Source organism: Vicugna pacos, chromosome 12 (genome assembly GCF_048564905.1).
Source record: "Vicugna pacos chromosome 12, VicPac4, whole genome shotgun sequence".
NCBI lineage: Eukaryota > Metazoa > Chordata > Mammalia > Artiodactyla > Camelidae > Vicugna > Vicugna pacos.
The window spans coordinates 58,612,871-58,638,024 of record NC_132998.1 but is presented as its reverse complement, the minus strand read 5'-3'; the positions used below and the strand labels follow the sequence as shown (position 1 = coordinate 58,638,024).

The 25,154-nt window shown below is 50.3% G+C and overlaps 1 protein-coding gene across 4 annotated transcripts; it reads right to left on the bottom strand.

Moving 5' to 3' along the window:
• TAB1 (TGF-beta activated kinase 1 (MAP3K7) binding protein 1) lies at window positions 1-24,734 on the bottom strand. 4 transcript variants are annotated; one of them, XM_072973550.1, is made up of 13 exons: window positions 24,651-24,707; window positions 24,110-24,162; window positions 14,125-14,249; window positions 12,413-12,549; window positions 11,881-12,034; window positions 10,832-10,918; window positions 10,195-10,333; window positions 9,154-9,267; window positions 8,387-8,498; window positions 6,496-6,640; window positions 4,706-4,928; window positions 3,551-3,713; window positions 1-1,860 (listed from the first exon to the last, which is right to left on the bottom strand). In XM_072973550.1, exons 3-13 carry the CDS (start codon window positions 14,239-14,241, stop codon window positions 1,653-1,655), a joined length of 1,599 nt encoding a protein of 532 aa, XP_072829651.1. In that variant the 5' UTR covers window positions 14,242-14,249; window positions 24,110-24,162; window positions 24,651-24,707; the 3' UTR covers window positions 1-1,652. The 4 variants fall into 4 exon arrangements, with proteins under 4 accessions (XP_072829651.1, XP_072829652.1, XP_006207159.1 ...); XM_072973551.1 differs by lacking the exon at window positions 24,110-24,162 and having other exon boundaries at window positions 24,651-24,687; XM_072973552.1 differs by lacking the exon at window positions 3,551-3,713 and having other exon boundaries at window positions 1,698-1,860.
• Window positions 24,735-25,154: the final 420 nt, after the last annotated feature.

The window sequence follows — 25,154 nt, the reverse complement described above, 5'->3', positions numbered from 1 at the left end:
ACGTATTAATACCACCATTTATTCTTTCTTTACGATGGTAAAAAAGTAATTCTATTTCTGGAGACCAAACAGCATCACAGAGACATTCTTGGAAGAGAATTCCCTTTGTTCCCAATCCCAAGCCTCTGTGACTGACTTTAGATCTGCTCACCTGTACAACGGAGATGGCTTTGTAGCAGAGGGGGAGCAGGGCCCTCTACTAAGATCTGCTTTTCCTCTGCTTGTGCCTCAGCTCCCCTCAGAACCCGGCCTCTCCCTGGCACAGCACTAGGAAAACATATTCCTGGACCACAGAGCGACCAGGGGCCTTAGAACTGGCCTTTGACTTTTCAGAGTCCAAGCACATTGGAGGCTGCACACAACGGCCAGTCCCTGGTGAGCTGTGTCTGGGGCATCATCCTGGGGCAGGAGGCTGGGGGCTGGGGGTTGGGGGTGGTAAGAATCCAGGAGGGCCTCAGAGAGTGACAAAATGTTTGAGTTCTATTCCACCACTGTGTGACTTGGGGAAGTTCTGAGTCTCCTGGACCTGCTTCCTCCTCTGAAAATAGGAAGGGCAATTCCAGCCGACAGCGCTGGCAGCGCCCCTCCCCACTGAAGGCAGAGAACACACGTGAAGTGGGCTAACTCAAGGCCTGGGCTGGCCTGATCCCGCCCCTAACCGTCTGTAAAAACAGTGCACATCTCCAAAGCACATCAGCCACCAGAGCGGCTGGTCTCCAAGAACCTCTTTCCTTTTGGAATCATTTCCCTCTATTCTCTGTTTACAACGAGCTCCCAGGCCTGACCTAAGACCTGTTTGTTACCCTGAGGCCGGCAGAGACTGAGTCTCTAAGGACTGCAATCTTAGTGGCTCCCCAATCTGGGGCCGTCCCCAGCTCCAGTACAAAGCAAGGCAGAGCCAGCTCGCCCCGACTCAGGGCCTCCCCGCTCCTGGAGGAGCCTGACAAAAGCAGCCCCTGCCCCGACATGTCCCCTCCACCCGACTCTGGGGAAGCCCGGCGCTGTCTGGCCTACCCCCGGGGTAGGCTCCAGGACCACTGCCCCTCGGGGACTGGTTCCCTCCAGTTTCTCTCCACCTGACTCCCCCTCTGCAGCCATCCCAGTCCCCCTAAACCCAGGGCCCAGGGAAGGGTGCAGGTTTCAAAGGTGCAGAGACCAACTGGAGTTCCACTCTCGAGGATGGAGAAGAAAGGAAGAAACCACCGGCCAGTGCTGAGGAGGACACTAGCCGTGGCCACAGGCTCTTCCAGGGGAGGCGGTAGTGGGAAGTGGGAGGCCTTGAGAAAGCAGTGGCTGTGGGCCTGTCGCATGCAGGGTCACAGGAGAACGTCTTCACGTTCAGCCCCACTGGGTGGGCTCAAGGGCCAGTGTGCTTGTGCCCCTCATTCTAAGAACCGGTGATGGTCTTGGCTGAGGCTGCCTGGGGGGTGCCTCTGGCCCCCTGTGCAGTTGTAGTGACGAGGGACCGGGTCTGCACCGGCGCTGAGAGAACGTTCCCCACAGCACCAAGGGCTGTGGGGTGAGAGTACCATGCAGACAGAGGCCTGGGCCCCCACCGGCCCCCGCGGCATAGGCAGACGGCACAAGGCCTATCCTAAGGAGCCGGCCCCCGCCCCCAGGCAAGGCCTTGCTTGGGCTGCACCCCTGGCCACCTAGGGCGCTGTCACCGCGCTCTGCTCGCCGTGGTCCACGCTCCAGAGGCGGTAGAACTCAGCAAAGTCCACGTAGGGCTCGACCCGGCCGTCCTCGCCGGGTGGGAGTGAGTGGGGGGGCCGGGATCGGAAGAGGCCCCCGTCCGAGCTGGAGCTGCTGCTCTGCGTGTGTGTGTTGGTGGACTGCAGGGTCAGGGTCGGGCTCTGGCTGTGGGCACAACAGGGCGAGTCAGTCACAGGCCTTGGCGTCTGGCCTGGGGACATAGAGGCGCCTGCCTCAGCCAGCCCCTCAGGCTACCGGCCTCTCTGATAAAGGGGACCACAGGAGCCAGCCCAGCCAGATGTTCTTAGGGGCAGATGAAAAGTCAAATGTATTTTTGAAGCCCTGGCTATATGTGACTATTTAAATTAACTAGAATTAACTAAAATGGACTGCTCGCTTCAGTGCTCTATAATCATGCGTGGCTAGCGGCCACTGTGTAGGACACAGACGTGCCACCAGCACTGAGCTGGAAGTCATCCATCCTAGCCTCTCGGAATCCATCCTAGTCCAAACCCCACTCATCCCAGGCAGGAAAGGGCTCTTCTCCCAGAAAACCTCCTTCCGCCCTCCTCCTCATTCTCCTCTTACCGGCTACGTGGGGACAGGCCCCCCCATGTTCTCAGAGCTCCCTGGGCACCCACCTTCTACCACAGAGCATGTAACATCCAGGAATTACCTGCTAGCCCACCATCCTGCAAACTCCCCGCACTGTCCAGCCCTTAGCACCGGTCCAGCCCAGGGTGGGGGTGGGGGAGCAAATAAGGCTCAGATGTGGGATGGAGGGAAGGGACTATTTAGGGACCCAGGGAGCTAGAGGCACAGAAGGATGGCAGGTTCTCCTGCCTGGTCTGGGACAGTCACTCTCATACCCTGCCTTTGTGGACATAGCTGGTGGCTCCCCTGGGCAGCCCTGCAGGGGTGTGGAGAGGCCACCCCTACTGCGCTCAGGATGCCCATTGCCCAGCCGCCCGGCAGGCCCCTCCAGCCCATAGTGCTGGTTGCAGCAGCAGCCTGGGGGCAGGGAGAAGGAAAGCCAGCCACCCCCTTCCCGCGCCAGCAGCCAGCACTACTCCTTTCCTGGTGACCCTTCCAATTGGCCACATCCTGAGTGGGCTGGGTGTGGCATTTCTATTATTCTGTGCAGAGCTGGAATGTGGAAACCAGATCCGGGTCCCCTGATGTGATGGGGTGGAGGGGGGTATACATTCCACAGAAGTGGAGGGGGTGGGGTGGACATCAGACCTGTCAGGCAGGTCTGCCGAGAGGAAGGGGCAGGCCTGTCCCACCCCCAGGCTCCAGACCCCCTGCCCCCCTCCACAAGCCCCGCCTGAAACTAGAGAACTCACTTCAAAGCTAAAATCGGACACTTTAGTCAGAGAGCACTGCCTCTCACAAGTCAGTACAGGCCAAACAATGTCCCACAAGCACGGATGCATCAGGAGGCCACCCAAATCACACACTCCAAGACAGGAGGAAAGAAAAGAACAAGAGGAGAACCTTCCCATTAAATGAAAACAAGTAAGTGGGACCTGCAAGAAAAAATGAGCAGCAGGCTGTCTCCTCCAGGCCACTGTCCACACCGCCCCAGCCATGCCCCTAGCCTCCAGGCCTCGCCGGTTAGCTTCAGGGAGCTGCTGGAACCTGCGCTGCCTCTTCCTGTCCCTGCGTCTAGGGAGGCAAGCCCCGTCCTTCCGGGAATGGAGTTGGGGAATTTGAGAGGAATAAGACCTCAGGGCATCTCATTCAAGATTACTCAACTATAGAATGTGGCCTCGTGGCCACTCCTGTCCAAGTACCAAGGGCTGTCCCCAGGAAGCAGGCCTGAGAAAGGCTGGGGGAGGGAGTGAGCGCTTACTTGGTGAGGGTGGGAGTGGCTTCATCCAGGGTGGAAGCACTGTGGGCCCCGTTGACCAGCTGGCCCTGGGAGGGCATGACGAGGGACAGGGTCACACTGGTCTTGCTGGTGCTCTGGGCACTCGAGTAAGGCACAGATACAGGGTACACACGTCCTCCTGCGGCTTTGGGAGGAAGAGAGTGGTGGGCCACAGGGAACGGCTGAGAGGGGAGCCCTGGGGTGGGGGGATCAGGGCCTGAGGAGGCAGGTGGCAGCCCGGCCTGGTTCTCCCTGCTTGGCCCTCTGCCCCTGGGGACAGCAAAAGAGTATCTGTGGCAGAGACTCTACCAGGCCAGGCAGGGGCCTCCTCTAGGCAGCAAAGCACTGCCGGTGCTCAAAGCAGGAAGAGAAACAAGTGCTGAGTTGCCTCAGTGAAAGGGTTACTGCCTGGCTTCCAAAGATGCTTCGATCCAAGGGGATAAGTATGCTTCTTGTTGAAGCTGGCCCAACACAAATATGGCTGCAATAACAAGCTAGAGAAGTCCAGTGACCCCAGTGTTCGTGGGAGAACAAATCCATCCATGGATGCCTGACTGCTAGGGCTGGCTTGTTCGAAAAAAGAGAAAGAAATGCAGTCCCTGGAAAACGATGGTCTTGACACTAAGCAGCACTGGGAGTGAGGACGAAAGACAATCACCTCGCTTCCTGGGCAACATGACTTCAGAATTTAAAAGGTAGAAAGTGAAGAGTCTCTCCCCCACCCGCCACATGCCCTACCTTGGTCTCTTCCTCCAAGGGCCTCAGTTTCCCTTTCTGTAAAAGGGCTGTTAATGAGGACAAAAGGCAACGGGCGGGTAAGGTCCCTGGCGCACAGCAGCCAGAGTCTGGGGCTGCCGTCGTCCCTATGATGTGGCTGTGGCCCTGCAAAGTGCTTCTCCTGCACTCAGTCTTTCGGAGGCGGCCAGGACAGGGGGTATTGTCCTCATTTCACAGACAGAAAGAGAAAAATCAGTGCAGCTCAGAGAGCTTTAAAGCCAGGGCCTGGACTAGAACTGCTCAAAGGCAGGCCTTCTGACTCCACTCCATCCCAGGGAGCAAGGCCCATGGCCCCAGCCGCTCAGCCCCCACCCCAGCCCTGGGCGCCGTCCTCGGGTCCTGCCCAAGCTGCACACGTACCTGGGGCTGGGGCCGGTGCGGGCTGGCTCATCTCGCCCAGTGGGTAGCCAAAGTTCCTCACCAGCAGAGTCATGTCCTCATGCCTTGGGCAGAACTTGGCACGCTCCCCGCCACTGGCGAAGGTGTCGCTGTGGATACGCTTCACTCGGTCCACCACAGCCTGGGCCACCGCGTCCAGGGAAGTCTGCTTGGCGAACTCAGTGTCAATCATGGCGGCGATCTCCTGGGGGCAGGGGGAGCACAAACCTGGTGAGGAACGGGGGGGCCCAGGGACTGTAGGCCACAATGTCACAGCCTGATCAGGACACGTAGGGGTCACCAGCCAGGCAGGTGGATGTCCCTCCCAGCCGAGCCTGCAATCCGAACTTCTCCAGGTATTTAGGATAATTCTTCTGGAACTTTCTCATTAGAAAAGGTGTGACTTTGTGATCTCTGTCTGATTTTGTTGGCTTCCACACCAAAAAATGAGGGATAATACCTGTTTTACTGTGTTAGAATGAGGGTTAAATAACATAATGGATGTTCGGACACTTTGGAGACTATTAATTGTCATTATTATTAAGCTTTCTTTCCTGGAATGAACTTATTGCAGGGGATGATTTTGTCAGAAATTGAGGATACAGGATGAAGACAGGGTCCCTGCCCTCAGAGAAGTCCACTGTCCAGTATATTCTAGAACCCAGTAGAAGCCATTGGATAATTCTATCGTGAAGACCAAAAAAAAAAAAAAGCCACACTGATTAAGATAAAATACATGAACACAAAATCCTCTACATGGATGGCTGGCGAGAGTCTCCTGGAGGTAGGGGGCAGGGACAGTTGACAGGAAGTGACCTGGGCCTCGTGCAGGGTGGGCTCAGCTCCATCACTGACCAGCTATGTCACCTCTGGCAAGACCCTGAACTCTCAGCCCCAAGGTCCCTAACAAGGTGGCAGTGAGCCCCTGCCTCTACTATGTTATAAGGCTACTGGAAGGAATGAGATAAAATAGGTGAAAAACCTTGAACACAGGTATTAGAAGACACATACGACGTTCCCTCATAATTTTTAATTAGGACAGAGCAGAAAAGCTTACTTTCCTACCAGAATCATAGATGAAAGGAGAAATACATCCTGAGCTATCTGACCAATCTAGCAGGTCAAGGTCAAGCAAAGGCAGCTTCCCCTCAAGATCACCCTTGAAGTGACTGCCTCGCAGCTCCGCTTTAGTGTCGGCTGCCCGACACATGTACTCTGAGGCGTGGGAAAAAGCAGCAGCTCCCACTGGCTGAGAACCTATGTCTATCATGCTTAGCCCACACCACAACCCCACGAAGGCATCTGAGAGATGAGGAACAAACTGAATTATCCGTAGCTCAGACGGCGTTCACGTGGAGGCAGTGGAGTGGGATCTGAACACGGCCGCACACTCCCTGACTCTGGGTACCAGGCTACACCCCTCTGGGCTTTCCTCCTTGGCCTGGGCCCTTCCTGGACAGTCTCCAGAGCTACACATGCCTGTGGAAGTTCACTTCCCTCATCCTCTTCCCTTAGACTTTGCTCAGGGTCCTGGGGACTGATGCTGCTTCAAGCCCAGACAAGTACAGCTTTTGGGTGCAATGGGTGTTCTTGGAGCTCTGGGCTTTTTCTTCCCGGCTTTGAATCCAGAGAAGATATCTGGCGAAGGCATTTGAGAATTGGAGCTCTGGGTCCCTGAGCACTTTGCAGCTGAGCAGGAGGGCTGGCTGGGTCCCAGGGGAGCACGCCACCCTGCAGACTGGCCACCTGCGCACTGCCCAGGCCCAGCTCACCTGGTTGGCCTGCCCAGGCCCGTGGGCTGCCTCCAGGGCCTTGTACAGCCCCTCGGACATCAGCACCAGGAAGCCAGTCACCCCATCCAGGGGCTGTGCACCATGGACTTCGGGCTCCGCGATGATCGGCTTGGACTTGGCAGCGCTGTGGGAAGAGTGGAGGGGAGAGCTGTGCTTGGAACGGCCCCCGGGGACATTTATTCTGGTGAGGAGACAAAGCTACACCCAGAATGTAAAATAAAACACACATCTGACAAGAGGAAAAGAAACAGAGGAAAGAGCAAACCAGATAAAGACCCGTCTTATGAGGGCAATAGTCAAAATAAAGCTCAGTGGGCCAGGAAAGCCAGTGGGCAGCTGGGGCCAGAATGGCAAAGGTCAAATGCCCAATCCTGGCCCCATTCCGCATCTCCTGTCCACAGAGCCGGGCAGTGGTTGGGGAGGTAGAGTGGGGCAGCAAGATGGACAGGTTCTCTTTCAACAGCCCACTCCTCTTGGGCAACCCCAAGCTGACCCAGACCCCACACACACTCTCGGTGTGGAGGGATCATTACTGATGCACCATCAGGGCCAGCACACGTCAGGAGGCTCCAGCACGGGCACATGCACACAGGGCAAGGATAAGAGCATGCTCTTGGCAACAGGACTTAAAAGAGTCTGGAAACATCACGAGGGTCCATCAGTCAGGGCAGGTTAGGTGAGTGCTGACAGCTACACACTGGAATCCTAGCAGCTGTCACCAAGGGCATGGCAGCCTCAATGGTAGGTGTGCAGGAATGCAGGAATCAGCACCTCTAATGAAAAAGGGAGCTGCAGACCCCTGGGCACCGTACACTAGCATCTGTGGGTGTTTTCAAAAGAAGCCTGCCCCTCCCCACCCCCACCAAACACACACACACACACACACACACGTGCACCTACACATAGAAACTGCAGGGTACAAATGTGCAAGAAACCAGCAGCTTCTGAGGAAGCAGTCTGGGCTTGGGGCGGGAGGAAGTCACTTTTCACTGCGTATCCTTGGTGCTGTTTGAATTGTTTTAAATCACAGATGTACCTTCCCATAAAGCACATATAACCCCACAAATCAGAGACAAAAGGTTCCAAACTCAATTATTTAAATCTTGTGAGGGTAAGGAGTTCTAACACATGTTTTCTAAGATACAAGATGGGCATATCTCATTCACACACACACACACACACTCTCTTTCTCTCGCCTATGTTCCCAATCGGTGTCCTCACATACACCTGTGGTTAAGGACTCATGCTCTCAATTTAGGCTGCTGGAGTTCAAGTCTCGCCTCACCTCACTGCACTTGAGACCAGGCAGGCTACCTAATGTTTCCATGTGTCAATTATGAAAATACCTTTGGGGCAATAACAGTACCTACCTCACAGGGCTTGAGTGAGACTGAGTAAGACAGAGCGTATAAAGAGCGGTGCACAGGCTTGGATAAAGGCTCACAATTATTGTCATCACCTGTTTGCTATGAGCACTGGGTGGCACCCAGAAGGGATAATCCATCTTGACACCCCAACCCTGGCCCCAGCCATGAAAACACTGACCAACAGGCCTTTGGTCTATGGGCTGTCCCATCCACACCAGGCAGCTCAGGCCAATTCTGGCCTCTCCAGCCAGGCCCTGTGGCTCCGGCTGCTGCCCTTGGCTCTGGCCTGGCTCCCCAACTTGATTCTTTGCTGCCTAGCTCTATAGGACCCCACCTCCTGGCCTGCTGGGCCCAGGGCCCACCCCACATCAACCTCTCTGGGAAGACGAGTCTCCTTGGGCTCTGAACTATCTCGACTGTACCTTCCATCCCCAGAGCCTAAAATCTGCATCTGCCCTCTGGCCCTACAAACAAACGGGGGGCAGCCGGGCCAGCCTACCTACCTGAGTAGGTCGATGTCAGTGTAGCCATACTTGACCTTGTAATCCCCGATGCGCCTGGTGCTCTCCTGCCCACAGATGACCCCCACCTGCTTGATCTTTCCTGCATCCAAACCTACCAAAGGGAGAACACCATGACAACCCCAGACTTTGTTCATTAAGAAGAACAAAAAGAAGGGGATACAGACATATCCACAAAAAAACACGCAATGGGGATGCACTGAACAGGAAGTGAAGTCACACCAGGGCACCATGGAGGGCAGCTAACCCAGAGTACCCCAGTGTCCTCAGTCCCCATCCCCCTCAGAACACCCCTTGCTCAGAGTCCCTCCTCCAGCACCGCCCAGCCCGGCTCCCTCTGCTGCCTGAACTCACAGGGAAGGGAGCGAGGGGCTATGGCAGTGGCTGGAATCCCAGGACTTTGGGCTCTTGGGCTGCACCAATAATAGTGAGTAGCTCCATGCGCCAAGGACTTTCGGAAGCATTTTACACGTATTAACTCTTTTAATCCTTACAACACCCTGACTAAGTGTTACTATTTTTCTCATTAAACACATGGGGAAACTGAGGCACAGAAAACTTGAGTAAGTTCCAAAATCATCAACTAGTAAGCGACAGAGTTGGGATTCAACCCCAGGCAGGCTGGTCCCAAGCCCAAGGTCACAGCCTGTCCACTTCAGGCCTTTCACTGCATGGTCCCCAGAAAAGAGGCACAGGGTGAGCCACCAGGGTTGAACCCCACCCCTCCACAGACCCCTCAGCCCACTCACCCAGCTGCGAGAGCCGGAAGAGCTCATCCTCATTCTCTGTGGTGTGGTCCACGTTCAGCTGTGTCACCTGCAGGCCATCCACCGTGGATTTGCATAAAAGTGCACGGTTGGTACCTGCAGCAGAATTTGAGCAGCTGAGCAGACTGAGAGCGTAGGGAAAAACAGGACACGTTGAGAAAAGAGAGAAAGAAAAGGCAGGCATCTCACACGTGGAAATCCTTGAAATGGGCAAAGAAGACAAGCTCAAACCACTGAGCAAGTCACCAGTCAGGGAGAGCTAATGATATTGAGGAATTAGGTTAACCTTTTCCAGTGTCATCCGAGGATGATTATGAGTATAACTTAGACCTTTTCTCTGAGGAGACACAATGCAATATTTACAGATAAGATGACACGGTGTCTGGGTTTGCTTCACAACAACGTGGGGACAGAGGGCTGAAGATGAAATGGGACTGGCCATGAGGCGTGATGTTGGGGCTGGGGGCTGGGCACGTGAGGGTTCATTAAATACTATTCACTCTATTTTTTTAACATTATAACGTTTTTCCCATAACATCTTAAAAAAAGGAGGAAGAGAAGAGGGACCTTATAAGGGGGGCCTCTCAGCGCTCCTGCAGTCATCTGCACCCTGGGGGTACCACCTTCTCGGCTTCCCACATGGCCCTCCTTCTTTGCCCACATCCAGCACCCTGTGCTGCCCTTCAAGGGAGGCCGAGTGGGTCTTCCATAGCCAGGCAACCTCTTCCAGAAGAGGAAGCTACTGAGGTGACCCAGGGAGGGGACACAATTCATTCAAAGCCGCAAGCCAGTCCGGGGCAGAGTCAGGACTCAAGCTGGAACGTCTGCCTCCCAGCGGGTACTTCAATCACCTGGGGCTGGGACTGAGACGCTCTTGTGGAGTAATGGGAGACGCTCCATGGCCTTAGGACGCTTGAGCTGGAGGTCTTCCGTGTCCGGGAAGCAGACTGTCCAAAGGACACACGGACCCCAAGGCTGACCTTCTCACCTGACCTCCTGCCCTGGTACAGGCAGGTGACTCACCGACATTGGCGACATAGAGCCTGTTGTTGAGAAGGACTGCCACGACAGCCATGGCTCCTCCTGCAATCTCCTTCTCCAATGTCTTGAGTCTTTCGAGGATCTTCTGATACTGAGGAGGCAGCTGGTGCTGAGGGACAGCCTAGAAGGCACCACTGGGGCTCAGGGCAGGCCAGGGCCTCGGAGACCACCCCACTGACCCCCTCCCTGAAGAGCAGGCATCTGAGGGCCTGGCCAGGAGGGAGGCTGGCTGCAGCTCCAGGGCAGGCTTCTTTCAGGGAAGCCAGACTTGACCTAGCTTGTCCCGTCAGCCCTGAAGGTGCTGGCAGGTGACGTGAGCAGGTCGGCAATGAGGCGATGAACAGATTCAGACTGAGGACTGACCTGGAAGAGCCTTCTCTCACAGCCCCTGCCCACCCCAGGGGAGTCTCAGAGCACAGCTGCCTGGAGCCAGCTAGTGAGCACCCTCAGAGGGCAGACTGTCACCACCTGCATCCCCAGTCAGGAACTGTTCCCCTCACGCCTGCTGCTCTGGCCCAGCTGTGCCTATGGCCTGGGAGTGACATGGTAGACGAGTCCTTGCTCCTAGCAAAGCCGGGCTTTGACGTGCTTCTCGCAGAGCAGAGGCTGGGGAGAGTACCTCAGGGAGCTGGGACTGGAGGCTCGCCTTCTCAGCCAATGCATCATCGATGGACTCCAGGAAGCTCCTCTCCACCACATCGAAGGCCTGGGGGCAGAGGGCGAGGAGGTAAAGGCTGGTTCAAACACCACTGTCACCTGATGCTGGAACTTTTAACAGCAACAAGTTGTAGTAACTGAGGTCACCCTGTGATGCAGCTTCACATATGGCACCGCCAGGCAAGAGCACAGGCTTGGACCCAGGGTCCCAGCTCTGCCACTTGCCGGCTGGGCAGCCTCAGCCTCCTCATCTAGGGGTAAGCGCTGCTCTGAGGGCAACTGGGAGAGCCCACCCTGAGCACACGACACCTGGCTCACAGTAAGTCTAGGTCAGTGACAGCTGGTGTCATCGCCACATCCTGCCAGCCCCTCAACACCAGTCATGCTGCCACCTTTCCCAGGGGCACCAGATGAGAATCACTGGCACAGGCCCCTGAGGCCACGGACAGTGCTCACGCCCTTGGGTGCTGAGGCAGGAACGTGGCTAGGAACACTGTTCCCGAGGAACAGGAATCCACTCTTCTCATCTAAAACTAAGTTAATTCTGGACTCGCTTCCAAAAGGAGATGCCAGGAAGAAACACTCCAAAACAACAGCAAGCAGAAACACAGAACTGGCAAAAGAGCACCAGCCAACCAGAAGTGACTAGGCAAGGCCCGGGGTGCCTGCAGCGACTCAAGGGAGCGCCTGGGCCACGCAGAGGGGAAGGGGTCTGTTCCACCAAGGCTTGGGCCCTCCCACTACAGCCCTGGGTCCAAGGTGGCGTGCCTAGTTCCCCTTCCCCAGGAGTATTCCCTCCAGGGCCAACCCTGCCAGTCATGCGGAAGGACCACTGCTGGTTGCTCAGCCCTGCACCCTGGGAAATGGGGCGCCCCTGCCGCTGGGAGAGGCTCCCAGAGCTGGTTCCTCTGCAGAGACAAGGAGCCGGAGAGTCTTCAGACCAACCCCAGGCTGACCCCACACTGAGTCTCAGGGAACTCGGCCACCATCAGCCAGGCCAAGCACCAGTACCTGCAGCAGCACACGCCGCACATCGGCCTCTGTGTGCTCGGCGCTGAGCTGGCCCAGCAGGAGCTCCGCAGACAGCCGCTGAGCCACAAAGTTGGTCACCCGGTTGCCATCGTAGCCATTGAAGACCCCATACAGGAAGCAGTTGTTCTCACTCCTGACAGAGGGAGAGGGCAGGGGGCAGCCTGAGATCAGTGGCTCTCAGTAGAGTGATGCCAATTCCAGAGTGAGGAGGAGGAGGGAAAGGAATCAGGGAGACAAAAGATACAGTGGCTGTGGCTTCAGTTGCTCACCTGGGTCCTCCCAACAATTTGACCATCATTTCACTTTGGTCATGACCTTCTGGGATGCCCCCCACCCCTCTGGAGCAGGTCCTCAACTGGTCTGAGGTCTAAATGTGGAAGGGACAGCAGCAGACACCACTTCCCATGGGCCACATCTCACCGGCAAGCCCCATGCTGGACAGCTGCAAACCTGTCTTTTCTCGCTTGCAAACCAACTTTCGATGCCCAGGAGAGCATGCCGGCACTCTCACCTGAACTTGAGCCAGTTGTCCTCCGGTGGGTGGCTCTCGGTGCTCTTGCCATCAGCAGAGTAGCTGCGGTTGGAGGCTGAGCCCACCCCGGAGAGGTGGCAGAGCGGCAGGTCGTCCGTCCAACTTGGCTGCTGCTCCTGGGAAGGACATCAGGAAACCAAGAGGCATTACCTTCTCGCCCAGGGCAGACCCCACCTCATCACCTTCTTCTTCCCCAACAAAAGCCTAGCAGTCCCAGAGCCCCACCCAGAGGGTCCCACTTCCTTCTGGAAAACAATGACGTGTGTATGAACAAACACCTGCATGAGAGTTTGCATGGTTTTAAGGCTAGTCCACAAACTGTTCCCCAGGAAACCTGAAAAAGACCAGAGTTCCCAAACCCAAGGCTCAGCAGTGGTCTCCAGGAGTGCGCTACGCTGCAGAGCACAAGTGAAACACACATACACTAGGGAAGCAAACTCTTGGTATAAAACTTTGGTGGGCCCTCACCTCGTACTGCAGTAGCTCTGACTCCAATCCCCTGGGAACTGGTAAAAACCACAGATCTCCAGGCCCCACCCGCAGAATCAGAATGTCTGATCCTGTGGGGGTCAGGATACCTGCACTGTCGGCAGGGGACTGATTCAGGCTACCCAGGACCACCTCTTGAGAAACTGACTTACAAGGTAGCCTCAGTCACTCTTCCTGGCACTGGGGACTCCACCTCCTGGTCCCACCCACCTTGGTATCCTCTCCCACAACATCCTCTTCCACTAGTACCAAAGGCTCCCAGTGCCCTATCCATACCTCACTCTTTCCCTCTGCATGGAACACCCTCTTTATCCTTGTCTAGCAGTTCTCCATGTCCTTTGGGACTCTGGCTCAGAACTTACCTGAAGGAAGACCCTCTCCAGGAAGACCCTCCCCAGGCTTGGCTGCCAGCCCTCTCATGTATTCCTACTACATCTGGCCCCCCACACCTCAAAGCAGGCTGTTCAGTATAATTATGACGGAGCTTCACACACACACACACACACACACACACACACACACACACACACACTCTGAGCACCTGCATTTTCTAAGCCCCAAGTGTGAGCCATCACCTTTTAGTGAAAGTCTCCCCTACACCAAGCCCCCACCTAAGACTCGTGTCTGGTGCACAAAGGCTCCCCAGGCTCCCCATGTTGAACTAGAGCAAAATAAAACTGGGAAAACTTTAGTTCAACTGCAATGAGAGTAAAATTTGGATTGAAAGCTTTACTGAAATAGTAAACAAGCACAAATACTGCACCACAGCTTACAAGTTAGCAGTAAAAGGCTTCAAAAAAGGATGTGAAAACCACTTCAACAGGCTTTTGCAATCAGATATGTAAAAAGCCTGTGGTTAGCTTTTGCGGCAAACTTCACCTTCTGTTTATTTACATACTGACAGAGAATGACTTTATGGCTTTTTTCCCCCATTTTAATTGCTTTTGTGCTGCATTTATTCCAGAGCTTTAGTTTTGTGCTTCACACCCTGGAGCAATTTCGGCAGGGTGTGGAAGTTTATTCTCAAACTAACGTATAGTAACATTAACTTTGTGGTGTGCAGGCCTATGAATTTTGACACTTGGAGAGATCTGTGTAACTACCACCACAATCAAGATACAGAAAAGCCCATCACCCCAAAGCAGGCCCTCATGTTGCCCCTTCGTAGCCACACCCTCCCCTAACTCCTGGTGACCACTGACCTGTGTTGCATCACTATACTGTCTTCTCAAGAATGCCATAAATGAAATTATGCAGTGCATAACCTTCCCCTGCCAACCTGTTTTTTTAGTTCCAATTTCTAGTTTTAATATCTTCATCAAATCACCTGTTAGAAAGAAGACAGCACTAAGTAACATCTCAGTAGAAAACTTCAGAAAGAAAATATTTGTGATCCTAAAATATAACTATTTCAAATAATTCTCTTCAATAGTACTTACTAAGTAATTTCAAAGGAATGGTATCTCTTGACTTTTTTTTTTCTTTTTAAAATTTTTTTCCCTTTTGATTGTGGTTAACACATATAACATAAAATTTATCTTAAGCATTTTTAAGTGTACATTTTAATGGTATTAAATACAGTGTTCTGTGGTCTTCACTATCATCCATCCCCATAACTCTTTTCATCTTGTAAAACTGAAACTCTATACCTATTAAACAGTGACTCCCCATTCTCCCCTCCTTCCACCCCCTGGCAACCACAACTACAGTCTAGGTCTTTAAGCACATAACCTTTCGAGACTGGGCTTCTTTTACTCAGCATTACGCCTCTGAGATTCATCCAAGTTGGTACCTGCATCAACAGCTGTCCCTTTTTATTGAAGAGCAGTATTCCACTGCATGGATGCAGTACAGTTTATCCATTCGTCCACTGAAGGCATTTGGGCTGTTTCCAGTTTTGGGTAATTATGAAGAAAGCTGTTATAAACACTCACGGGCAGGTTTCTGTGTGAATATAACTTTTCATATCTCTAGGATAAATACCTAGGACTGAGACTGCTTTTTAACTTTATAAGAAACTGCCAAACTATACTCCAAAGTGGTGTACCATCTGCAGTCCCACAGGTAACGCACAAGAGTTCCAGCAGCTCCACACTGTCACCTCTACATGGTACTTATTTTTTTAATTTAGATATTCTAAGTGTGTAGTGATAGCTCATCACAGCTTTAATCTGCATTTCCTTAGTGGCTAATAATGATGCTGAGCATCTTTTCATGTGCTTATTTGCCATCCACATATTCTCTCTGGTAGAGTGTTTGTTTAAGAGTCATGACCATGTTTTAACTGTGTTGTCTGTTTGCTTAACTGTTGAGTTTTGAGAGTTCTTTGTATATTTTGGATAAAATTCCTTTGTTGCATATGTGATTTGCAAATATTTTCCCCAGCTGTAGCTTACTATTTCATTCACTTACAGGTGGTTTTTGAAGAGCAAAAGTTTTTAGTTTTGATGAAATTCATTTAATCAATTTTTCTCTTTCATGGTTCATAGTACTAATGTCATGTCTAAGAACTCTGCGCAGCACCAGGTCAAGAGATACTCAGTTTTCTTCTAAAAGTGTTATAGTTTTACACTTTACATATAGACATGTGATCCATTTTGAGTTAATTTCTATACAAGGTAGGAGGTTTACGTCTTTTTTTTTTTTGCATGTGGGTATCCAATTGTTTCAATACTATTTGTTGAAAAGATTATCCTTTCTCCATTGAATTACCTTTGCACCTTTGTAAAAAATTAACCGGCCATACCTGTGTGTGGCTATTTCTGGACTGTCTTCTAGTCCACAGACTTATGTGTCTATCCCCCCACCAGCTCCATCCTCTTGACTACCATAGCTTTATAAATCTGTACTTAAAATCTACATTATAAACTTGGTTAGTGTGATGCCTATAACTTTATTCTTCTTCAAACTGTTTTGGCTATTCTAGTTCCTTTGCCTTTCCATGTAAATTTTACAATCAGCTTTCCTGTATTTACAAAAAAAGATCTTGCTGGGATTTTGATTGGGATTGTTTTAAATCTATAGATTGATTTGTAGATGCTGACAGGCATATGTAGAATAGATAAACAAGACTAAACTGTATAGCACAGGGAGATATATACAAGACCTTGTGGTATCTCACAGTGAAAAAGAATGCAACAATGAATATATGTATGTTCATGAATAAATGAAAAATTGTGCTCTACATTGGAAATTGACACATTGTAAACTGACTATAACTCAATAAAAAAAATCTATAGATCAATTTGAGATGTGACATCTTTATTACACTGAATCTTGCAATCTATCCAATGGTATATCTTTAAATGTCCTTGTGTCTTCTTTATAGGACTTTTTTAAAAATTCACATAATTTTACCACAAAGGCTAAAAAGCTACCAATGCCTACTACTAGCCTTTGAAAACAGAAAATATGACTGAAACCTACTAATGGAAAAGGAACAGCAATAAGAGCTGAAATTCTGCTCAGCTCTTGGTGACACTCGGCATTGAATACTTTCAGGTCAAGCTACAGAGAAATAAAACAAAGGAAAAAACTGCTTCATAGTAACACAAAATCGTTTCTAGTTCTAAGCTTAACCTGTCTCATTTTAAAGCAACAAAAATGTCTCTCTTAACATAAGTGCGAACTTGAGTCTTGGAATCCACATACAACATTATGCGATTAGAATATATTTGATTAACACATGTTTTCACTCAACAAATATTTACTGAACATTTACAACAAGCTGGCATTACTCCAGGTGCTGCAGACACAGCGGAGAAAACAGAAGAGGGTCCTTGTTTGAAATTTCCTTTCTAGGGAGAGAGACTTCAAACATGTAATACAATAAATAAACGAAGCCCATTTAGACAGGGAAGTGTGCTATGAAGAAAATATATCAGGTAAGAGGACCGAGAGTGATGGGGAGGGCTCTCTTAGATAAGGTGGTCAGAAGAAGCCTCTCTGGGAAGATGACCTCTGAGACAGAACTGAAATGGCAATGGAGTGGTGGCCCTTTCAGAAAGTGGGAAAGGAGACTTCCAGGCAGAGTGACCAGCATATGCAAAGATCCTGAGGTAGAAAATAAAATGTGTTAGGTTTAAGGAAGCATGAAGCTGGCGTCGCCTCTGTAATGAGTAGCAGGGAAAGTGGCTTGCTACTGTGTTCACACACATGCATGCACATGTGTGCCTAGGTGGAGCAGTGTAAGGCCTTTTAGGCCAGAAAAAGGAGTTCATTGCCAAGGAATTAATTATTTTTCAAGGAACAGATGTCATGAATCATCCCCTATGTCTTAGATCTGATTAATATATCTGCATCACCAAGGACCTCACAGAGGTCTCACGCAACCTGGCAAGTAAATTTCCAACATAAACTCCTTTTTCTAGAGTCTGTCTCCTGCCTCCAATGGGGATGAAATTAAGCATAAGATTAAACAGGAGCACAAAAGCATCTCCTCAGTCAGGAGTGTCCCTTGTCCTCCTGAAAAGATGGGCTAAGAAGCCAATATTCAGCATCCCAAAATGCCACCGTTGTTTTAAAGCATGGGAAGAGAAGACATCAATACTTTCTAGAATCCCATCTGTAAGTAAGCTGAGGTTAAGACGGACTGAACTCATCCTCTAATATGAGATGAACAACAATGTGTTGCCTATGACGCAATGCCTGTCATTGATGCTGCAATCACAGTGCCTCCCCTGCCGTTATCCAACTCCCACAAGGGGACAGAGACAGGCTTACAGGGACTTGAATCTTTCCAACAAATTCATACTTTCCAGAAAGAATAAATATTAACCAAGCAACTAACCAAGTATCCCACACAACAGTGAGAGATACACTATGAAAAAGACTAGTAAGTTAATCTTTCACAAGGAAGAAAACAAACTCAAATGGATGACTGAGGAACTGCCACGTCAGGGTGTGGTGGCAGAGGAACAATTCACCTAACAGCACTTCACGGTGGGAGCTCACGACGTGGCTCCCGGCAGTGGCTGATACTGCACTGACCGCTGCAGCCCTATCTGGCTGATGTGAGGACAGCAAGCTCCCCAAAACCAGCACAACTGTGTCCAACAGTGGTCAATCTACCTGACAAGCACCACGTTCTTCAGAAAGTATTTACGGCTAATTCTGGATACTTCTACAACATTAAGTGCTTTTTATGAAATTTGATTTTCACACTGTTGAGCTAGTAATATTTTGGAAATGTATTATTTTATTAACTGACTGGCAATCAGTGTTCAGGTCAACGGATAACGACTCCAGAGCTATATTCATTTAAGGGCTGTCTTTGCCTATTCCTGATTGGAAAAAAACAAACAAACAAAAAAACACTTAAGGAAACAGTAATTGATGGAGATTTTCTTAAAGTACCATTATATGTATACTTCAGTGGGTCCTAATACCAGCATCTTCCTCAGTGGGGAAACACAAGAGGCATTCGCATTAAGAATCAGGAATACAGCAAGGATACCTGCAATCTCCATTACTTAATGAACTAGAGGTGTTTGCCCATGCAATCAGACAAGAGAAAAGAAGGAACCTAAGAATTGGAAAAGAAGTACAGTTATCTCTATTTGCAGCTGATCTTATAGTACCTAGAAACCATAAATGATAAAACTAACTCAAATGAAGTAAATAAGTAAGGGGCAGGATAGAAAATCAACACAAAAAGTCAATAGCCTTCATATATCTAAAGAAAAGACGGGCATCTAGTCTCCAAGTGAAAATTCCTACATACTGTCAACTAAAATGACAAAGTCTTTTTCCTCTGAAGTTCACTTGAGTCAGTCCCCCACAAGCACACTCCTGTAGAGGCTTTTTTTAAACCTAAATTTGTATCAGTTGGATTATATCTTAATGCTTTCATCTCAGCCTTCCAGTCTGTTGACATAGTTTTGAATCTCACCCTTTGACAGATTAACAATCTCACTCAGCTGTCTATCTTGTACAGATAAGGCCTGCTATACAGTGTTCTCAAATCATTTCTAAAAAACTGTGACCAGAACAAAAAGTGTGGGAAGCTAACCCACTTCTGACAGGAGGTGTCCGTGCCAAACACAGGAGGGAAGTAACACCTCCACCAAAGGTCTATTATACTTGAAAAGCCATATGTATTTTTGGAGCCCTGAGTGAAGAGGCTACTGACCTTAGGGGCACAGTCACAGAAACAAGAACACATTTTAAAACAAACCAACTATTTATATACATGAACCTTGCTGAGCAAAGTTCTTATTTCACACTGGCACTCTTTAAACACTAAGTGTCTAGCCAATCTGACTTGGCTTGCTATTTAAATAAAGAAAGAAGAAATAAGAAAAATTACCCAAAAACCGTATTAAAAAGTACCCATGGTGAGGCAAGGCCTCCCCTTTCTGTATTTCCAAATCCTATCTACCAGTAAAGGCCCTGCTCAAATCCAACTGGTGCCAGAGCCCCATGTCTCCCAAACCGTGCCAACCATCCACTCACCATCTTCAACAAGTTACCCACTTCATGTTTTTTCTTTCATCTCCCACTTTTTTCTTTCATTCAAATGATTTCATTTTGAATGTAACCTTTTCAGTACTGTAAGTGGAAAGCCATTATTACCTGCAAAATCTTGAAGGTAATAAGGAAGGAAAACAAAACAAGGCTATTAAATTCTAGCTGAACCCATGGCCTGCTGCCCTCTGAACTGTTGATAAAAGGTAGATTAGCAAGAATCAGAAAGGTGTTACGAACACACTAGGACCAAACCAAGTCTACATCAGAAAGTTCAAAAGGTAACTAAAAAACAAATAACCTCCACATATAATGATGAGGTTTACACAGGTACCCACCCACCACCTCACTGTATATGTCCCAGGCTCTGCAAAAATACTGCCCAAGGCCATGGAGTCCTTCCATGAGAAACCCATCCCCATGGCCTCACTGTGCACCAGTTCCCTGGCCATTAACCATTTGGCCTTGTGGCAACTCTCAGGTGGCAGCCTGATATTAATTGGGTACTTTAGTTCACTGATTCAAAGATATGTATTTTCAACATTTTTAATATCTCTGAAGTTGGTAAGTTACAAGTTAATTAGCAGTGCACTTTCTTTCTTAGTAGTATAGAAAATAGTGATGTGTCCTTGTAATCAATAGTGTCTTAAGTCCAATGACATACGAGCGACTTCTCATATACTCAGGAGCGCTCCTTCAATGGCCGGACGGCCTAGGATGTTGTCCCCACAGCAGCTCAAACATTCAGTAACAAGCGGCCAGAGAATTCCAGGAGGTGCTACCTGTGTGGGAGAGCATCTGGTCCTCCCTGATTTCAGCGGGGGCCCCAAAGCCCTCTCACACTGCTGTGGGTAGGTGAGCTTCACCTGTGTTCTCCCACTTCTCCCCACCTCCGTTGGGGATTAGCCATAACAAGCATTCACTGCTCATTCTATTAAAACCCACCAGACTGCCAACCCTCTTGCCTCCTTCCTCCACATTTCTGAGCAATTTTCGGAAAGGTCATGTATTTTCTATTCACAGAAACCGCCCACCCCTCCACCCCTGCACATACTGATGCATCCTCTCTCCCTTGCCCACAGATGCGGGCCCACAGCACCAGCAGCTTGAGTGCCCTGAACACGAGTCAGCCGGGAAGCTGAGAAGGGAGCGTCTCGCCCTCAGCACAGCCTCGTAACTACAGACAGCGGTGAGCACGGACCACTTTAACTCATTGATGGCTTACAAATTAATTCCTCACAAGAAATTTAACACAAAATACGGTAAAATAGAATCTGTTTCAAAAAGCCTAATTTTGACTTGATTGTGTGAGGGAGTTTCCAAAATTCATATTTTGGTATAAAGTTTCTCTGTGATTCAACTGTATTTAACCCATTAAGGGCATTACACCGTATGCACATATACTTAAGCATTAGCACCTCATGTACATATGTGACCACATCACATAAAAATAGCCCATAAAAGTCCCCAGAGACTCATCTCAAACTCCTGGGCAGCAGAAGTGGACAAAAGCATGATTTCAAGTTCAGGCTACAGCTTGAATATCAAATTATAGTATGAAAAGGCTGAGTGTTTTTGTGCCGAAAGCACCCGGATTCCTCAAAGGCAAAAAGGAAGCTCAGAAAGGGAGAAAAATGCCCCCAGGAAGATGGCTTAGGGTGGGGGGCAGTTCTTTTTCTCCGAAAAGCTTAAAACACCCTGACACCTCCTGCCATCTCTGTCTTTCTGAATGACCCCCTTTTCCTTCCTTGCTTCTCTGGGAGCAACTCCACTCCTGGCCCCCACCTCTTTCACTAGGGTTTCCATCAAAGGTTCTTTATGTTTTCATCACAAATATAGTCCTAATACATTCTTAAAGGGGCTACTAATAATTGTGGGGCGCTGACTGTGCTAGAGCAGCTGGGCCACATCCTGACAGTGAATGAGATGGTTACAGGGATGGTCTAAAGGAGGTTTTTATTTTAAGGGTATGTGTTTATTTTAATATACATTAGGAAAAAAATATATAGCTAGGACCTGTGATTTCATAGATATAATTGCTTGGGAAAAATCTGATTTCAAGTTGACTTAGAAAAAAATAATTAAAAACAGTTTAGGCAAAATTAAGTCTTGATTCTTCCTGCCCCCAGGGTGGTCCTCCCCCAGGGTTCCCCATCTCGGTAAATGGCATCACTGTGTTCCAACCAAACCTTGTAGTCCTTCTTGACTCTCCTGCTTCTGCCACACCCCCCACATCTGATCTGTAAGCAAATCATATCACTTCTTCCCCCAAAATACGGCCAGGTACTTCTCACCACTCTTCTGCCATCACTCTGGCCAAGCCTCTGTCACCTCACACATGGACAACTGGCAGCACCACTCAGCAGGTCCCAAGCTTCCACTCTCACCACTCAAACTCCTCTCCAGTCACAAGTCAGAGCACTTCATGCCTCTACTCAAACCCACCTGAGAGTTTCACAGCACACTTAGAGAAGAATCCAAAGTTCGCATCAGGGTCCACCAGGCTCTACTGGACCTTGGCTACTGCCACTGCCCCAGTGCCCTCCACTCCAGCCATGCTGCCTCCCTGATGTTCCCTGAACAGGCAAGACTTTGCATCTCTTTTCCCTTGAGCAGGAATATTCCCTTCCATATCCCATCAAATGTTAAAATGGTCTTCCCCTCTGTCTAAAACAGTCCCTCCACCATTCTGTCTTTTAATCCTGCCCAGTCCTCCTCATAGCACCATCTATGTTATATTCTAGATATTATTATATCATATATAACCCAGACTTACTCGTTGTTTACTGTCTCCCTTACTAGAACATAAGCTTCATGAGGGCAGGGTCCCTTGCACTTACACAGACTGAGTGCTCAGTGACATTTGAGGCAGTGAACTGTAGGCACTCATCTACAGCAAAACTGAACTTCATGGCTGGAGAGTAACCACACCAGGCTAGAAGGGTAACGTATTCATTTAATACAACACTCCTAGGAGTCCTCAGTTGGGGAAACCAAGGTTCAGGGATGCTAAGTGACTAGCCCAAGGCCACATGAGACTTTATGAACTGTTTCAGCAGGCTGTGAAGGGCCCAAGTTCTTTTGAACCTACTTAAAAAGCTCATATTTTCTTCAAAAGACCTTTTAAGGTACTACACTGCCTGGGGCCCAGAGGTGAAACTCCTCAGGATGACAGTCCCCGAAGTGCTCTGCCACCTTGGCCCCGGCAATCCCTCCCAGCACCATGTCAGCAGATCCCCAGCCCTTCCTACAAGCCTCCACCAACCTGGTCAAATTAGGCCACCTGCAGTCCCTCAAAACATTGACATTAGAGTGCCTTCCACATCGTATTAGTGATATATGGCTCCTTCTCCCAAGCAAGACTGCAAATGCCGTGAGGGTGGACACCAGCCTTGTTTACCTTCGTATCCCCAGGCCCAGTAATTACAGAACAGCAGCCCTCACAGTCCTGCTGAATGATGGTGTTTGAGCTACCCTCACCAGACTCAGGACAGTGGAGGGCAGGTCAGCAAGCCCAGTACATCACATGGACACTTGGGACACCCTGTGAGCAGAGACATCTTGATCATCATTAGGGTGGAAGGGGCCTAGTGTGAACATCCCCGATGTCCCTTTGTCTTTTATCAAAATCCTATGTGCTTAAAGCTAACTGTTCAACCTTAAAAGATTTCACACCACCCAGGAACACATTCTGGAGCTAGCAAAGCTCACCTCCGTTTAACCCGAGTCCCTTGGGCTCCCTCACATCTAGAAGGGAGGGAAGCTGGTAGCCAAACTCCTCAGCAAGCCAAGTCAGCCTACAGCAGGTATCTGTACAAACAGCATTTACCACAATCCAGCCAGTATTTCTGGAATGCTTACCACACTGAGGACATTTACACAGGGGCCCTGCCTCCTACAAAGCAGAGGATCAGGCCTACATAACCAACTCAATGAGAAGGCCAGCCTGCCAGGCAGTAGTCAAATAAAGGGGCAGCCAAAAGTGTGGAGAGGAAGAGAGCTATCCTCACCCAGGAAACCTGAGAATTGCTGTCCTGGAAAAGCAACTTTAGAAGAAACCTACACAAAGCTTGTCATTAGTTTGCAGCACTGAAGGTCATCCCTTAGCCTGAAATTCCGATGCTTCAAGACCCCTAGGGGCAAGAGGGCCAATGCCTGCTGCATCTCTGTAAGGCCAAGGCTGAGCACAGGACCTGGCTTGAATGCTTTACTCATTATTTTACAAACAATTAATTGAATGTCCGGCACCTAGTGGTGGTAGGTCTGGTGATACTTTTCACTGTAGATCACAGGTCCCTCTCTTCAAAGAGTTCACTTTTCAGTACACGAGAGAGACAAGTCCACAGGAGTACAACTGACTGCCAGGTCTAAGGAGGTGACAGGGGACCAGTGACCTGCCCTGGCAGGCCAGAAAGGTCCATGGTGCCAACATGCGTGTGCATTGACGTGCATGTGTGTCAGAAGGATGCAGGGGATGGAAGACACCAGTGACAAACACTTGAGGGTCCAGATTGGGGGCTGGGGTGCGTCTCAAGACAATCCTCCCCCTGCCTGCTTTTATCTAACCGATAAGGAAACTGAGGCCGATGGAGGGATAGTGAGTTAGAGCCAGGACCAGAACCCAGGCTGCCAAGACTCCAGTCATTCCTTCCGTATAGCCTAGAAATTAAGAGGGTTTCTGGAATCAAAATGCCTGATTTTAATCCTGCCTCTGCCACTTACCAGCTGTGTGGCCTTGGGCAAATGACCACCTCTCTGTGCCTCAGTTTCCTCATCTGTAAAACAGGAAGAATTACAGTACCTTTCTAACGGGGCTGTTATGAAAATTAAACTTACAAGCCTGGGGTAGAGTAAACAATACACAAGTGGCTGCTGCTGCGATGATTATTATCGCGCGACCACGGCCGGGGTTGGGCTCGCTACTTTGGCTCCCTCGGCTGCCGCGGGCCTTCGCCCCAGCCGGCTCCAGGACGCTCCCACCCTCCACGCGCCCTTGACCCTCGCGGTCGCTAGGACTGCGAATCCAAACCCTTGACGGACCAGCCGGCAGCGCGCACGCGCGGGCCTTGCAGGACCAAACGCGCCCGCGGTCGGGGGTGAAGGGGGCCGGCCCAGGAGAGGGGAGGGCGGCAGCCACACCCCGCCAGGGACGGGGACCGGGAGGCGGCCCAAAGGCGGAAAGGGAGCTGCGCCTGAACCCGACACCCCCTACCCCTGCCCGGGGCTCCCGACCCCCAGCCCGGAGAGTGGGTCGGTTCCTCACACTCTGCAGCAGGCTCCTCCTCTGCGCCGCCATCTTGGAGGGATGGGCGCGCCCGCCTCCCAGCAGAGCAGGCGAGAAGGGCGGCTAGAGCGGCCTGAAGTCGGCCGGGAGGACCGCGCCTCCGGGGAGCATGCGCCCAGCGCCACCCCACGGCCGAAGTGGGATGCGGCCGTAGCGAAGCGAATGCGCAGGTGCGCTCTTCCTTCCACCTTTTCTCTTGGAGCCGACAAAGAGAAGGAAGGCTTCCTTGTGTGGTTGCCCCTTGTCCATCTTTATTTGCGAGCTTTTTCCAGGATCCCTTTCAGGTGGGGCTCCTAAGGCCCTGGATTAGGGTACTTTATGAGCACTGTGGGGGCGAGGGAGGGCGAATTATTCATTCACTAAAGTATTTCATTGGGTGACTGTGCCTGGCCCTTTGGGGTGAAGCAGAATGCAAGAAAGGCCCTCAGAAAGCTAACATTTTAATTGAGGAAGACAACATTTACATACGTAAGTCATTTCGAG